This window comes from Myotis nattereri (genome assembly GCF_964212035.1).
Source record: "Myotis nattereri genome assembly, chromosome: 2".
NCBI lineage: Eukaryota > Metazoa > Chordata > Mammalia > Chiroptera > Vespertilionidae > Myotis > Myotis nattereri.
Window position 1 is genome coordinate 94,151,169 of NC_138076.1, and position 18,257 is coordinate 94,169,425.

Below are 18,257 nucleotides of genomic sequence, written 5' to 3' on the forward strand. Positions count from 1 at the left end.
CATTTAATGAAGAGACTGTCTTGACTCCATTGTATGCTCTTGCCTCCTTTGTCGAATATTAATTGGGCATAGTGGTTTGGGTCGATTTCTGGGTTCCCTATTCTATTCCATTGATCTATATGTCTGTTCTTGTGCCAGTACCAAGCTGTTTTAAGAACAGTGGTTTTGTAATACAGCTTGATATCAAGTATTGAGATCCCACCTACTTTGTTTATCTTTCTCAGGATTGCTACAGCTATTCAAGGTCTTTTTTTATTCCAGATGAATTTTTGGAACTTTGGTTCTAGATCTGTGAAATATGCCATTTGTAATTTGATGGGGATTGCATTGAATCTATAGATTTCTTTGGGTAGTATGGACATTTTGATGATGTTGATTCTACCAATCCATGAGCACGGTATATTCTTCCATCTGTTTATGTCTTCCTCTATCTCTTTTTTCAGTGTCCTGTAGTTTTTCGCATATAAGTCTTTTACCTCCTTGGTTAAGTTTATTCCTAGGTATCTTAATTTTTTGGGTGTGATGGTAAATGGGATTGCTTTTTTAGTCTCACTTACTGTAAGTTCACTATTGGTGTAAAGAAATGCCATGGATTTTTTGGCATTGATTTTGTATCCTGCTACATCGCCAAATTCACTTATTAAGTCTAATAATTTTTTGATGGAGCCTTTAGGGTTCTCTATGTACAGTATCATGTCATCTGCAAATAAGGACAGTTTTACTTCCTTTCCAATTTGGATGCCTTTTATTTCTTCTTCTTGTCTGATCGCAATGGCTAGTACTTCCAATACTATGTTGAACAAAAGTGGTGAGAGGGGGCATCCCTGCCTTGTTCCTGTTCTTAGGGAAAATGGTGTTAGTTTTTGTCCATTGAGTATGATGTTGGCTATGGGTTTGTCATATATGGCTTTTATTATGTTGAGGTATGATCCTTCTATTCCTACCTTGCTGAGAGTTTTTATCAAAAATGGGTGTTGGATTTTGTCAAATGCCTTTTCTGCATCAATTGATATGACTATGTGGTTTTTATCTTTCAATTTGTTTATGTGATGTATTACGTTTATTGATTTGTGGATATTGTTTCATGCTTGTATCCCTGGGATGAATCCTACTTGGTCATGGTGTATGATCTTTATGATGTACTGCTGGATCTGATTTGCTAAGATTTTTTTGAGGATTTTGGCATGTATGTTCATGAGGGATATTGGCCTGTAATTCTCTTTCATTGTGTTGTCTTTATCTGGTTTTGGTATTAGGGTGATGCTGGCTTCATAGTATGAGCTTGGAAGTGTTCCTTCCTCTTGAATTTTTTGGAATAGTCTGAGGAGGATATGTTTTAGTTCTTCCTTGAATGTTTGGTAAAACTCCCCTGTGAAGCCGTCTGGCCCCGGGCTTTTGTTTGATGGAAGCTTTTTGATGACTGCTTCAATTTCTTCCATAGTTATTGTCCTGTTGAGGTTTTTAGAATCTTCCTGATTGAGTTTTGGAATGTTGTATTTTTCTAGGAATATGTCCATTTCCTCCAGGTTGTCTAGTTTGTTGGAATAGAGTTGTTCATAGTATTTTATAACAATCCTTTGTATTTCTGTGGGGTCTGTTGTTATTTCTCCTCTATCATTTCTGATTTGGTTTATTTGAGTCCTCTCTCTTTTTTTCTTGGTGAATCTGGCTAGAGGTTCATCAATCTCATTTACCCTTTCAAAGAACCAGTCTTGGTTTTGTTTATCTTTTGTATTGTTTGTTTGGTCTCTATGTTGTTTATCTCGTCTCTGATCTTTATTATTTCCTTCCTTCTGCTTACACTGGGCTTTTCTTGTTGCCCTCTTTCTAGCTCTTTGAGTTGTAGGGTTAGGTAGTTTATTATCATTGTTTCTTGTTTTTTGCAGTGGGCTTGTAAAGCTATGAACTTCCCTCTCAAGACTGCTTTCCCAGTGTCCCATAGGTTTTGGATTATTGTGTTTTCATTGTCATTTGTTGCCATGATGTTTTTTATTTCTTCTTTGATCTCTCTGGTAACCCAGTCATTGTTTAATAGCATGATATTTAGTCTCCATGTGTTTGATTTTTTTGGATTGTTTTTATTGTAGTTGATTTCCAGTTTTATGCCATTGTGATCTGAGAAGATGCTTGATATGATTTCTATCTTCTTGAATTTAAAAAGACTTTGCCTGTGACCCAATATATGGTCTATCTTTGAAAATGACCCATGTGCACTTGAGAAGAATGTATATTCTGTGACTTTGGGGTGAAATGTTCTGAAGATGTCAATTAATTCCATCTGATCTAGTGAGTCATTTATGATTGATGTTTCTTTGCTGATTTTTTGTTTAGAGGATTTGTCCAATGGTGATAGTGGGGTGTTAAAGTCCCCTATTATGATTGTACTGCTGCCAATCTCTTCCCTGATCTCCTCCAGAAGTTTTTTTTATGTATTTGGATGCTCCTTTATTGGGTGCGTATATGTTTACCAGAGTTATTTCTTCTTGTTGGATTGCTCCCTTTAGTATTATGAAGTGGCCTTCCTTATCTCTTTTTATGTCCTTCACTTTGAGATCTAATTTGTCAGATATAAGCATTGCTACCCCAGCTTTTTTTTCGTTTCCATTCGCCTGAAAAACCTTTGTCCATTCCTTCACCATCAGTCTGTGTGCATCTTTTTTTTTTTGAGGGGGGTATCCTGTAGACAGCAGATATATGGGTCATGTTTTCTTATCAACTCAGTTACCCTATGTCTTTTGATTGGGGCATTTAATCCATTTACATTTAATGTTATTATTGATAGATACTTCTTTGTCGCCATTTTTATTCTTTACCCCTTTGTTCCTTCTTTGTTTCCTATTTTTTCTTTATACAGCAGACCCTTTAGCATTTTTTGCATTGCTGGTTTGGTGGTAATAAACTACTGTAGTCCTTTTTGTCTGTGAAGCTCCTGATTTCACCCTCAATTTTGATTGATAGCCTTGCTGGGTATAGTATTCTTGGATTCAGACCCTTCCTTTGCATGACTTTATATATTTCATTCCATTCCCTTCTTGCCTGATGTGTTTCTGTTGAGAAATCAGTTGCTAGTCTGATAGGGGAACCTTTGTAGGTAACTTTCTGTCTCTCTCTGGCTGCTTTTAAGATTCTTGCTTTGTCATTGGTGTTTGCCAATTTAATTATAATGTGCCTTGGCATCGGTCTTTTGGGGTTCATTTTGTTTGGGACTCTCAGCTTCTTGGATTTGTGTTAGTTTTTTCTTCCCTATATCAGGGAAGTTTTCTGTCATTATTTTTTCAAACAGGTTTTCTATTCCTTGCTCAGTTTCCTCTCCTTCTGGCACCCCTATTATGCATATGTTGTTTCATTTTGTGTTGTCCCAAAGTTCTCTTAGGCTCTCCTCCTTCTTTTTAATTTTTTTTCTAGAAACTGCTCTGCTTGGGTATTTTTTCCTACCTTGTCTTCTAGCTCACTGATGCAGTCCTCTGCTTCTTCTAGTCTACTGTTGATGCTTTCTATTGAGTTATTTATAGCAGTGCTGTCATATTTCATTTCGTCTTGGTTCTTCTTCATTTCCTCTTGGTTCTTACACATATTGTTGAATTTGTCTTCCATTCTTTTCATCCACCTTATGACCATTTCTCTGAATTCTTTCTCTGACAGGTTGCTTGCCTCCATTGCCTCCATTTCATTTACTTCTTTTTCTGGTGATGTCTTTTTTTCTTTGTCTCCCCATGGTCTCTCTTCCCCAGATGTTTGGTTATTGGGGGTTGTTTTTTTGTCTCCTCATTTTGGCTTTCTGTTTGGGTTTGTGACTATGTATTAGGTAGATCCTCTACACCTCTCAATCTCTAGTGCAGGACAGTGTTAAAGGCTGTTTCTGACTAATTAGATCAGGCTTAGACTCAAAGTCCCCAGAGACCACCTCTGCCTACAGACTTATAGGATTCCCACTTGAATTGCCCCCAGGCAATTGTCCTCATGTGTGGCCGGAGTTTTTTTCCAACAGGGTGGGGCAGTTGCTTCTGCCTGGAGGCTAATTGTTATTTTTAATCTCTTAAGTGGCCTCAAGGCAAGGTGTTTTCCAATAGGGTGTGTGGACTGTCTTCCCCCAAGGCAAGGCAAATGTCTATGTGGGAAAGATGTCCTCTGTTGTGTGAGGGAATGACCCAGCCCAGGAAACTTGGGGTGTCTGCCTTCTGAGCTCTATCCCCCAAATCATCAGTCCTGCCTTCTGCTCTCACAGCTCTAGTCCATTTCACCCCTCCTCTGCTAGAGCACAAGGTAGGTGGCTCCACAGGGAATTTTGTGCATTGGCTCTTTAAGAAGGTGCCTGAATTTTTAGCTGTTTCTCCCTGGCAGACAGCACTCTGCTGCTTTTTATATCCAGATGTCATGTGGGTACCCTTCTCAGTTTGGTGCTCTCTGCTGAAGGGCCCAGCTTGGGGATTAGATCCCAGAGTTCTCAGTGGCAATCCTCCCTCCCACCCCCCCACACACAGCTGAGATAGCTCTCTGGGACTTCAGTTGCTGTCTGTAGGTGCCTGGCATCCTTTTTGAGCCTCTGCCTCTCCTATCAGTCTCTATGCGGTCTCCACTTTCAGTCCTCAGGTATCAGGATTCTCTCCTGTGAGTTTTCCATTGATTATTCAGGAAGTTTTTCTGTATTTTAGTTGTAATAACGGTTTGTTCCTGGGAGCATGTATGTGCAAGCATTCACTTACTCTGACACAATTTTTAATCCCTGGGCCATCTCTTTGAAACTAATGCCTTGCTATTATGGATAATAGTATGGAGTTTCCTCAAAAATTAAAAATGGAACTCCCATTTGACCCAGTGATCCCACTTCTAGGAATATATCCTAAGAAACCTGAAACAGCAATCGGAAAGAACATATACACCCCTATGTTCATAGCAATGCAATTTACAATAGCTAAAATTTGAAAACAGCCTAAGTGCCCATCAGTAGATGAGTGGATAAAAAAACTGTGGTACATTTCCACAGTGGAATACTACATAGCAGTAAAAAGGACAACTCTTACCATTTGCAATAGCATGAATTGACATGGAGAACATGATGCTAGGCAAAAGAAGCCAGCCAAAGAAAGATAAGTATCACGTGATTTCACTCATATGAGGAATCTAATGAACTAAATAAACTTATGAACAAAAACAGACCCAGAGACACAGAAGCATGAACAGACTGTTGAACCTCAGAGGAAAGGCAGGAGAGGGTGAGTGAGAAGAGATCAACCAGGTAGGTATAACCATGGGGTGGTAAAAGCCTGGGGTTGGGGATGGGAGTGGGCTGGAAGAGGTTAATGGGGGGGGGGACCTATGTAATACTTTCAACAATAAAGATTTTTTAAAAAGGAGATCAACTGAAGGACTTGTATGCATGCATATAAGCATAACCAATGGACACAAGACACTGGGGGGTAGGGGAGGCCAGGGGATTGTCAAGGGCGGGAAAAAAAAAGAAAGGACACATATGTAATACCCTTTGTAATACTTTAAGCAATAAAAAAAATAAAATTAAATTAAAAAAGGAAACAAAAAAAATTAAAGTTGAGTTTACACATAGTTGGTCCCAACTTAAAACCTATGGTCTAGAATTGGCAACTACTATAACTATCATCATGCAATAAATATGTGGGAGTTTTATTCAAAAAATTAAAGGTATTTTCCTCTGGGGAGCTGGAAATAGAATAGGCAATATTTGAGGAGCATTGTTTTTCATGACAAGCCATAGAGTCCTATTTGACCCTTAAACTATGTGTATGTATAACTTTGATGAAATGCATATTACATTAAAAAAGTAATGCCTTAATGAATCTATTACCTCCTCATTAGAATTTAGAGGCCCTCAACTGAAAAATAGAAAATAAATGTCATTTAACATTCTGTCACATAGGAAAGAGAAAATGTATTTGATGTAGTGAAGTACCTAAAAATGTAGACACAGTACATTTTCTGGACCTAAGAGAGAAAAGAATACTTACTGTTATAACCTAAATGAACTTGTGGTACGTTGTAGCCAGTATCATAATGTTACCATGTTCAGAGGACACATTGGTCTGACACCTGGCATTGAAAAGAAGTGTAATCTTTTCTCAAAGAGTTTCAAATAAGGAAGCAATGATGATAAATAGTAAACATTCTTCAGAATTATTTTTACTCGTCCATATTGCCAGAGTTTTAGTGGCAACTGCTCAAAAATATCTTTTATAATCTATTCTTTTCTCCATCAATTCTGTATTTTTTTCAAGAATAAGCTCTCTATCCTACCCTTCATAAATCTAATACAATTTAGCCTCTTCACTTCTCCAATTATTCATTTAAACTTTATCTCAGTCAGCTAAACAAAATTCCTGATAGCTGAATATATACAGAAATATTTTTAGAAGGTGAGAGAGGGGTGAGTAAATAAAACAAAGTTATGAATTCCAAGACATTATAGTTTTGTCCCTGACACCTTCATGAATATAATCTAATTGTGCTTTTTGTCTCTTTTTTCTGGTTTAGCCAAGACTGACAAAATTGAGCCAACACATGAAAAGTTTGCTCAAGATGAAACCACTTTAATTGAAGGAGATAAAACTAGTTTTCCTGATGTTGTTTCAAGAAAGCAATCAAAAACCTTTGTCCATATCCAAACTCTCTCACTCAATTACCATGCACAAAGAAGAGTGGCTAGTATTTCAACACCTGTCAAATCCTCTAAAGATGCTTATTGGAGCATTCCAGAGACTGCTACTGGTTCCATAGTTCTTCCAAGTTTTCATCCAGCTTCCAAGCTAGTGCTTGGGAAAGAAACAAATCAAATGGAAAAATCAGGAAAACCAAAGGAAGAGCCATCTAAAATAAAAAGAATTTCTGTTGATGACATGCTGAAAGATATTCTAATTCTCTCCTCAGAGTTCTCCAAACCTTTAAATGCCTCTTCTCCAATTACCAGTCCAAAACTCAAGGAAGTTCTCCCTGAGTATTGTAGGACCTATACTTTTAAGCACCCTCTAATAGATTTAAGTGCAACAATGCCACACCGTCTCCCAAGAGCGATGCCTGTTCATGCACAAAAACATTTACAACCGCCTGACCATTTACAACAAACTACGGCGGTGATAAATATTAATTCTTTTCTTGATACTGTTCTCATACCAGCACCAGTTTTACCAAGAAAACCTCACAGACAGTCTCAAATAGGTACGCTTATTTTGAACCTGGTCTGTAAAAATGGGGTCAGGTAGAGAAAAGGGAAGAGAAAGGCATACAAACAAATGGTGCCCCCCACTTGAGTTTGCAGAGTGGAATGGTTGGATTGCTCTTTGCCTATACACTTAATGTATGGGCTAGAATGCAGTAACAGAAGCTTTGATCTTGCAGGTCTAATAAGACCAAATTGGGTATTCCACCCAAATGGTGGTGGTGGGAAACAGATAAGGCAGTTCAAAAGATCAAAAAATATAATATAAAGGAAGAGTGAGAATGAACAATCATTCAGAAGTTAATGTAGATGAACTCTAGAAGCAGAATGTTAATGGTAATGGACACCTTTATGGGCAGATTACCATGGATAATTCCAATTCATTAAAAGATTAACAATTATGAAATCATAACAACATCAACATGAATTTTCACAAGTATTCAAAGTTGCTCTATTTTTTTCTTTTTTCTAGAAACTCTTGCAATTGAAAATGAAAATCTGGAAAACGTTCCAAAGCAAAGCATGCCAACCCCACCTGAAGGTAAATGCTAGGTTTATGTTATTCTTTTTAAAATTATATGTAAGATTATCTCTCTGTAAAAGTATTCATGACTTTGTGTGTTTGAGTATGTCTGTGTGATTCACACATATGTCTCACTTCATTTTCAGTTCCTTAAGCTGTTTACTCAGCAACTATTTTTTAAAATACTGACTATAAACCAAACTTTGTACTGATGTTGGGAACATAAAAATCTGCAGTATTCTTAATCTGGCTGGGGCAGATAAACATGCAATAATGAGAGTTAGCTACTTGACATGTGCCAGTTACTGTTTTAACATCATTACAGACCTATAAAAATTTTTATAAATACAGCATTTGTTAAACAACAATTACCAGGCACATAAAGAGAAAGACAAAATAAGTGAAAACTAGCAGAAACAGTAAGCAGTAGAAACATATCCACAGGAGTTCTAGGTATTAGAATGAACAGATACATATTTCAAAATAACCCCATGACTTCTGGTTCTGTCTAAGATTGAGTAGCTTGTATTGGACAAGTCCTTTCACCGAAGTCACATACGAAAACTGTCCAAAATATAGAACCCATCTTTTTAAGGTATTGGAGATTAATCATTACAGAGAAGACTGGAGTGGATATGATCCTTGAAATAAGGGAAGCCTATGAGTTAGTTCTACATTTACCTTGGCTTTTTGCCAGTTTGGAGACTAAAGCACAAGTAGATATTGGTAGTATTACTGGGTTGAGGAGATAGCAATCAGACATTGGGACTGCCAATATAGCTGGGACTTGAGGGGCAAATTATTAGAGGAGACAACAGAATCTAAATATCTGCATACAAATTCCTTTAAGGGTGTTGGCTGATTTCTAAGCTGTGCATGTGTAGGACAATACTCTAAGAAACACAGCTGAAAACATCAGCTGAAGTGCTAAAAACTGAACATAGATTTTCACAGTTGCACAGGAGACAATTCTTGAAGTTTAAGCTCTGCCAAAATGGACTTTTGTTAATACCCAGGGTTTTGTGTACTCACAACTGTAAATCGACTTTTGCCCTACCTCGTATGATTACCACAGTCAATTTAGTTAACATCCATCACTTCACATAGTTATAATTTTTTCTTGTGATGAAAACTTTTAAGATTTACTCTTAGCACATTTCAAATATAGCAATAATATGAATTTCTGAGCTCACTATTTCTTCTGTTATCACCATCTGTGACATAAATTAACTGCTGGATCTCTTCCATGTCAAAAATCTAAATAAGTCATGCTGCCATCTCTGATTTATTAAATTTATTCCGCTCTGGTGGTCCCCACTTTGAAAAGTTTTAGGTGAGTTTAAGGGCCCTCAGATTATTCAGAGATCTATCGGGGAATTTCTAACCACCTCTTCACCTAATCTCCCTCCTTTCCACTCAAAACCAAATGCTTGGGCTAGACCGTAAGGGTTAATGATCTGGAACTACAGAATTATGTCTTAGCTCAATCATCTTTACTTCTTAATCAATTTCCTTTACTAGGACAAGGAATCTCTATGTCATGCCATACATCATCCTTCTTTATTCTGTGGTTAGATTTCACACCTATTGACCTGTAGTAGGCACACAAGGCCTATTTTAGAAATTAAAAACTGAACATTGTTTTCTTTATTCTAGGATGCATTATTACCTCTATTGAAGCAATAGCATAAAAATTACCGAGATTGTAAAATATGTTGCTGCAAGTAATACAGCAAGAATGTCTGGAAAAGTAAAAAGTATTTAATAAAATTTCAAAATATTTTCTTGCCACACTTGGGTGTATACTTGGACAAGCCATTTTTTTTTTCTGTTTTAGATGTCTTTTATTTATGTTTTGACTATTAAATTTATTGGAGTGACATTGGTTAATAAGATTATACAAGTTTCTAGTGTATAATACTGTAAAACATCATCTGTATATTGCATTGTGTTCACATCACCCAAAGTTTAACTTCCTCCCATCACCATATATTTGTCCTCCTTTACCCTCTTCAACCTCCCTCTATCCTCTTTCCCTCTAGTAACCACCGTACTGTTATCTGTATCAGTGAGTTTTTATTTGTTTATTTGTTACTTTATGGTTTATATCCCATATATGAGTAAAATCATATGGTTCTTGTCCTTTTCTATATGATTTATTTTGCTTAGCATGATAGTCTCAGTTCCATGTATGTTGTCTCAAATGGCAGTATTTCATGTTAATGGTTGAGTAGTATTTTATTGTATATATGTACCACATCTTCTTTATCTAATAATCCATCTAAGCACATTTAGGTAGTTTCCATGTCTTGGCTACCATGAATAATGCTGCAATGAACATTGGGGTACATGTATCTTCACAAAATGCTTTCAATTTGAGGGGGGATAAATATCCAAAAGGGGGGTTGTTGGGTCATGTGGTAGCTCTATTTATAATTTTTTTAAGAACCTCTATGCTGTTTTCCATAGTAGTTCTACCAAGTTACATTCTTACCAGCAGTGTATGAGTGTTCCTTCTTCTCCACATCCTCTCAACACTTGTTATTTCTAATCTTGTTGATAATAGCTATTATAACAGGTGTGAGGTGGTATCTCATTGTGTTTTGAATTTTCCTTATAGCTAGTAAGTTAAGCATCTTTTCATATATCTGTTGGCCATTTGTTCAGTTCCTCTGCCCATTTTTAAAATTGAATCATTTTTTGCCGTTGAGTTGAATAAATTCTTTATATAATATATTTAAATATATTTTTATTTATCTCAGAGAGGAAGGGAAAGGGAGAGAGAGACAGAAATATCAATGATGAGAGAACTGAGCTGGCAACCCGGTCATGTGCCCTAACTGGGAATCTAACTGTGACCTTCTGGTTCATAGGTTGACGCTCAACCACTGAGCCATGCCAGCGGGGCTATATATTTTTTATATTAGCCCCTTATAGGAGATAATGTTGCAGGTATTCTTTCGCATTCCATTGGTTGCCTTTTTGTTTTGTTGATCGTGTCATTGTTTTTTGTTGTTGTTTGTGGGCTATTGTGTTTTTTTTTTTCCTATGCAGAAACCTTTTCATTTAATACAGTCCCATTCGCTTATTTTTGCTTTTACTTCCCTTGCTTTTGGGGTCAAATTCATAAAATACTCTTTGAGACTACGGTCCATAGTTTAGTACCTGTGTTTTCTATGTATATAATTGTTTCAGATCTTGTATTTAGGTCTTTGATCAATTTTGAGTTAATTTTTGTGTATGGGGTCAAATAGCAGTTTAGTTTCATTCTTTTGCATGTGATTTTGCAATTTTCTCAGCACCATTTATTGAATAAACTTGTTTCTCCATTGTATGTTTTTTTGCTTTTTGTCAAAAATTAGAAGTCCAGCACTAGCCGGTTGGTTCAGTGGATAGAGAGTGTTGGCCTGCAGACTGAAGGGTCCCTGGTTCAAAACCAGTCAAGGGCACATGTCTGGGTTGCAGGCTCAGTCACCAGTCGGGGTATATGTCATCACTGATGTTTCTATCTCTCTCTTCCTCTCTAAAATCAATAAAAATATATATTTTTAAAAATTAGTAGTCCTAATATTTCTGGGCTTTCAATTCTGTTCAATTGGTTCTGCCAATACTATGCAGTTTTGATTACTGTAAATTTGTAGTATAATTTAAAGTTAGGGTTTTGATAATTCCAGCTTTCTTCTTTTTTCTCAAGATTGCTTTGACTATTAGAGGTCTTTTGTGGTTCCATTGAAATATGATGATTTTTTATTCTATTTCTTTGAGAAATGCCAATGAGGTTTTGATGGGGATTGCATTAAATCTGTATATTGCTTTGGGTAATATGGCCATTATAACTATGTTGATTCTTCCAATCCATGCACTTAAAAATATCTTCCCATTTCTTTTCATCTTCTTCATTTCCTTTCAGTAATGGCTTGTAATTTTCAATGTATAGATCCTTCACATCCTTTGTTAAGTTTATTGCTAAGTATTTTAATGTGTTTGTTGCAATTGCAAAAGAAATTGTGTTTTGTTTTGTTTAGTTTTCATTTCTTTTTTGGAAATTTTATTGTTACTACATAGGAACCTAATGGATTTTTATACATTAATTTTTGTATCCTGCAACTTCAAAGTACTTGTTTATTGTTTCTAACAGCTTTAGGTGGAGTCTTTAGGGTTTTTTATATAAAGAATCAGGTCATCTTCAAAAATTGACTAAATTTGGATGCCTTTTATTTTGTTTTCTTGCCTGATTGTTCTGGCTAGGACTTCTAGTACTATGTTGAAAAACAGTGATGAGAGTGAGTTCCTTAACTTAGAGGAAAAGCTTTCAGTTTTTCATCACTGAATATAATATTAGTTAAGGTTTATCAAATACTACAGGCCTAGTGGACAAAATCCGTGCACTTGGGGGGAGGAGGGTCCCTCAGCCTGGCCTGCGACCTCTCATAGTCAGGGAGTCGTCAGGAGATCCTTCATTGAGCGTCTACCCTCTGATGGTCAGTGCATGTCATAGCGACCAGTTATCCCACCATTCAGTCAATTTGCATATTAGCCTTTTATTATATACTAGGGGCCCGGTGCATGAAATTCGTGCACTGGGTGTGTGTGTGTGTGGGGGGGGAGAGTGTCCCTCAGCCCAGCCTACCCCCTCTCACATACTGGGAGCCCTCAGGCGTTGACCCCCATCACCCTCCGATCGCCTGATCGGCCCCTTGCCCAGGCCTGACGCCTCCGCCAGAGGTGTCAGGCTTGGACAGGGGACCCCATCTCCCCCCAATCACTGGCTCTGGCCCCCCACCCAGGACTGAGGCCTCTGGCCCAGGAATCATGCCTGGGCAGGGGACCCCCATCTCCCTCTGATCGCTTGCTCCACCCCCCGCCCAAGCCTGATGCCTCTGACCCAGGCTTCAGGCCTGGGCAAGGGGACCATCATATCCCCCCAATCCCCGGCTCCGCCCCCCACCCAGGCCTGATGCCTCAGCCAGAGGAGTTGACCCTCATCACCCTCCGATCACCAATCACCGGATCGGCCCCTTGACCAGGCCTGAGGCCTCGGGCAGAGGTGTCAGGCCTGGGCAGGGGACCCCCAGCTCCCCGCGGTTGCAGGCTCCGCCCCTGCCCAGGCCTAATGCCTCTGGCCTAGGCGTCCAGCCCGGGCAGCGGGGACCTGCAGTGGCAGCGGGGGGCGCCACGATCATGGGCTTCGCTTTAGGCCCAGGCAAGGGACCCCTAGCTCCCGGGACTGCCAGCTTCGACTGCGCCCAGCTCCCATCGCTGGCTCCACCCCTACTTCCTGCTATCACTGGCCAGGGCGGCAAAGGCGCCTGATTCTCCGATCATGGCTGGGGGGCAGGGCAAAGGCGGCTCCAGGGCCGCCTTTGCCCTGCCCCCCAGCTCTTAGCTCCCCCCTGGGTTTCCGATCACTGTCAGTGGCAGGGGGCTTCTTCCTGCTTTCCCTTTCGCCTCCCTGCATTGTGCCTACATATGCAAATTAGCCGCCATCTTGTTGGCAGTTAACTGCCAATCTTAGTTGGCAGTTAATTTGCAAATAGCCCTGATTAGCCAATGAAAACGGTATCGCCGTACGCCAATTAGCATTTTTCTCTTTTATTAGTGTAGATGATGGCTTATATTATGTTGAGGTATATTCCGTCTATGCCCACTCTATTGAGTATTTTAATCATAAATGGATATTGTATCTTGTCAAATGCTTTTTTTTTTTTTTTTTACATCTACTGATGTGATCATATTATTTTTATCCTTTATTTTGGTAATGTGGTCTGTTACATTGATTGATTTGCATATGATGAACCATTCTCCTATCCCTGGAATGAACCCCCCCTTGACCATGACATATTATCTTTTGAATGTATTGTTGTATTTTATTTTCTAATATTTTGCTTAGGATTATGGTATCTATATTAATCAAAGATATTGGTCTGTAAGTTTCTTTTTTGTGTATTGTTCTTGACAAGTTTTGGTATCAGGATGTTAGCCTCATAAAATAAGTTAGAAAGTACTGGTTCTTTTCAATTTTCTGCAAGAGTTTGAGAAGAATAGGTATCAAATCTTCTTTGAATGTTTGGTAGAATTCACTAGTGAAGCCATCTGTTCTGGGCTTTTACTTGTTGGGAGGTGTTCTTTTTTTATTACTGTTTCAGTTTTCTTACTATTGATTGGTCTATTTCGTTTTTTCAGTTCTTCATGATTTAGTCTAGGAAGGTTATATATTTCAAAGAATTTGTCCATTTCTGAGTGGGAAGATGGCGGCGATATAGGCAGATGCGTCCTAGGTCGTGTCCCGGAGCAAATAGAGTGAGCAGCTGAAACTAATAACATCCACCCCAAATTGGCGAAATTGCTCAGCTGGTGAGACGGTTTGCAGCTGGGAAGAGCAGAACTCCCCTGGAAAGCAGATCCAAGCAACAGCAACCTCCTGAGCACCACACCCTCTGCTGAGGAACAGCAGCTGTACGTGAAACCTCGCCCCACCAGCCAGAAGAGCCACCACAGCTGTGAACAGCACCCACCAGAGGAGCTGCTGCCAACTGAAGAGCAGCTGCTACCGCAACCGCCCGAAGAGCAACCACAGACCAAGGAGTCACTGCCACCAAGGGAGCAACCACTGAATGACTCAATGTCTAGATATGTCAGTGAGATCAAACATGGGTAGACAAAGAAACCCCCAAAGAAAAGAGAAGGAGGACTCTCCAGAAAAGCAGCTAAGTAATACAGAGGCATGCAACATGACAGAAAAAGAATTCAGAATAAGGGTCCTAGAGTGCATAAACTGGATGGAGGAAAAAATCGACAACCTCTGCAAGAAGCAAGAAGAAACAGATGAAAAAATCGATAGCATATGGAAGAAGCTAGAAGAAACTGATGAAAAAATCAACAACTTAAGTAAGACCCAAGAAGAAATGAAGAGTGATATAGCTGCAATGAAAAACTCCATTGAAAGTATCAACAGTAGACTAGGAGAAGCGGAGGAGCGAATTAGTGAATTAGAAGACAAGGAAGCAAAACACACCCAAAATGTACTGCAATTGGAGAAAAAAAATTAAAAGACAGGAGGAGAGCCTAAGGGAGCTCTGGGACAACATGAAATGAAACAACATACGAATAATAGGGGTACCAGAACAACAGAAGGATGAACAAGGATTAGAAAACCTATTAGAAGAAATAATATCAGAAAACTTCCCTAAGGTGGGGAAGAAAAAAGTCACACAAGCCCAGAGAGTCCCAAACAAGGTGAACCCGAAAAGACCCACACCAAGACACATTATAATTACCATGGCAAATGTTCAGGACAAAGAGAGAATCTTACAGGCTGCAAGAGAGAGACGGAAAGTTACATACAAGGGATCTCCCATTAGATTGTCAAATGATTTCTCAACAGAAACACATCAGGCCAGAAAAGAATGGATGGAAATTTACAAAGTGATGCAAAGCAAAGGACTGAATCCAAGAATACTCTATCCAGCAAGGCTATCATTCAAACTTGAAGGGGAAATAAGAAGCTTCACAGACAAAAAAAAGGCTAAGGGAGTTTATCACCACCAAGCCAGAAATGCAAGGAATGCTAAAGGGACTGGTATAAAAGGAAGAAATAAAAAGCTCAGAAAGAAAACAGGCACACACAAAAAGAAATGGCTACAAACAAGTACCTTTCAATAAAAACTTTAAACGTAAACGGACTAAATGCTCCAACCAAAAGACATCGAGTGGCTGAATGGATAAAAAAACATGACCCATACATCTGCTGTCTACAAGAAACCTACCTCATTAGAAGGGACTCACACGGACTGAAAGTGAAAGGATGGAAAAATATCTTTCAGGCAAATGGAAAGAAAAAGAAAGCTGGGGTAGCAATACTTATATCGGACAAAATAGACCTCAAAGTGAAGGCCATAACAAGAGATAAGAAAGGCCACTTCATAATACTAAAGGGATCAATATAACAAGAAGATATAACCTTGATAAACATATATGCACCCAATGCAGGAGCACCCAAATTCATAAAAAAACTCCTGGAAGATATCAAAGGAGAGATCGACAACAATACAATCATAGTAGGGGACTTTAATACACCACTGACAGCACTGGATAAGTCCTCTAGACAAACAATCAGCAAAGATACAGCAATCCTAAATGACTCACTAGATCAGATGGACTTAATAGACATCTTCAGAACACTTCACCCCAAAGCCAGGGAATATACATTCTACTCAAATGCTCATAAGACATATTCAAAAATAGACCATATATTGGGTCACAAGCAAAGTATCCCCAACTTCAAGAAGATTGAAATCATAAAAAGCGTCTTCACAGACCACGATGGTATAATATTAGAAATAAACTACAATAAAAACAACCCAAAATACTCAAACACCTGGAAGCTGAATAGCATGCTATTAAATATTGATTGGGTTACCAATGAAATCAAAGAAGAAATTCGAAACATCCTGGAAACTAATGACAATGAAAACACAACAATCCAAAACCTATGGGACACAATGAAAGCAGTCCTGAGAGGGAAGTTTATAGCTCTACAGGCCTATCTCAAAAAACAAGAAAAAATGGTAGTAAATCATCTAACTCTACAACTCAAAGAATTAGAAAGAGAGCAACAAGAAAACCCCAGAGTGAGCAGAAGGAAGGAGATAATAAAGATTAGAGCAGAAATAAATGACATAGAGACCAAAACAACAATACAGAAAATCAATGAAACCAAGAGCTGGTTCTTTGAAAGGATAAACAAGATTGACAAACCTCTAGCCAGACTCCCCAAGAAGCAAAGAGAGTGGACCCAAATAAAAAAAAATCAGAAATGATAGAGGCGATATAACAACAGACCCCACAGAAATACAAATGATTGTTAAAAAATACTATGGACAGCTCTACTCCAACAAACTAGACAACCTGGAGGAAATGGACAAATTCCTAGAAAAATACAACATTCCAAAACTCAATCAGGAAGAATCTAAATATCTCAACAGGCCAATAACTATGGAAGAAATTGAAGCAGTCATCAAAAAGCTTCCAGCAAACAAAAGCCCAGGACCAGACGGCTTCACAGGGGAGTTTTACCAAACATTCAAGGAAGAACTAAAACCTATCCTCCTCAGACTACTACAAAAAATTCAAGAGGAAGGAACACTTCTAAGCTCATTCTATGAAGCCAGCATCACCCTAATACCAAAACCAGGTAAAGACAACACAATGAAAGGGAATTACAGGCCAATATCCCTCAGGAACATAGATGCCAAAATCCTCAACAAGATCTTAGCAAATCGGATCCAGCAGTACATCAGAAAGATCATACACCATGACCAAGTAGGATTTATCCCAGGGATGCAAGGATGGTACAATATCCGCAAATCAATAAACGTGATACATCACATAAACAAATTGAAAGAAAAAAACAACATGGTCATATCAATTGATGCAGAAAAAGCATTTGACAAAATTCAACACCCATTTTTGATAAAAACTCTCAGCAAGGTGGGAGTAGAAGGATCATACCTCAACATAATAAAAGCCATATATGACAGGCCCACAGCCAACATCATCCTCAATGGACAAAAACTAACACCATTTCCCCTAAGAACAGGAACAAGACAGGGATGCCCCCTCTCACCACTCCTGTTCAACATAGTACTGGAAGTGTTAGCCATTGCAATTCGGCAAGAAGAAGAAATAAAAGGCATCCAAATTGGAAAAGAGGAAGTAAAACTGTCCTTATTTGCAGATGACATGATATTATACATACAAAACCCTAGAGACTCCATCAAAAAGCTACTAGACTTAATACATGAATTTGGCATTGTAGCAGGATATAAAATTAACCCCAAGAAATCTGAGGCATTTCTATACACCAATAGTGAACGTTCAGAAAGAGAGATTATAAAAACAACCCCATTTACCATCGCGCCAAAAAAATTAAGCTACCTAGGAATTAACTTAACTAAAGAGGTAAAAGACCTCTACTCAGAAAACTATAGGACGTTGAAAAAAGATATAGAGGAAGATATAAACAGATGGAAGAACATACCGTGTTCATGGATTGGTAGAATCAACATCATTAAAATGTCCATACTACCCAAAGCAATCTATAAATTCAACGCACTTCCCATTAAAATACCAACGGCATACTTCACAGATCTAGAACGAACTCTCCAAAAATTCATCTGGAATAAAAAAAGACCCCGAATAGCTGCAGCAATCCTGAAAAAGAACAAAGTAGGTGGGATCTCAATACCAGATATCAAGTTGTATTACAAAGCCACTGTTCTCAAAACTGCTTGGTACTGGCACAAGAATAGGCATATAGATCAATGGAATAGAATAGAGAGCCCAGAAATCGGCCCCAACCAATATGCTCAATTAATATTTGACAGAGGAGGCAAGAACATACAATGGAGCCAAGATAGTCTCTTCAATAAATGGTGTTGGGAAAATTGGACAGATATATGCAAGAAAATGTAACTAGACCACCAACTTACACCATACACAAAAATAAACTCAAAATGGATAAAGGACTTAAATGTACGACAGGAAACC

General features: G+C 38.5%; 1 protein-coding gene across 1 annotated transcript in view; it reads left to right on the plus strand.

Moving 5' to 3' along the window:
- The window catches only part of LRRC63 (leucine rich repeat containing 63), a gene marked incomplete at both ends in the record, with an annotated part of 126,885 nt that overhangs the window by 7,023 nt on the left and 101,605 nt on the right, over nt 1–18,257 (plus strand). The window contains 2 exons of the mRNA XM_081083916.1: nt 6,505–7,185; nt 7,659–7,727. Of these exons, the coding sequence (XP_080940042.1) occupies nt 6,505–7,185; nt 7,659–7,727 (750 nt within the window). The remainder of the gene's footprint in view (nt 1–6,504; nt 7,186–7,658; nt 7,728–18,257) is intronic.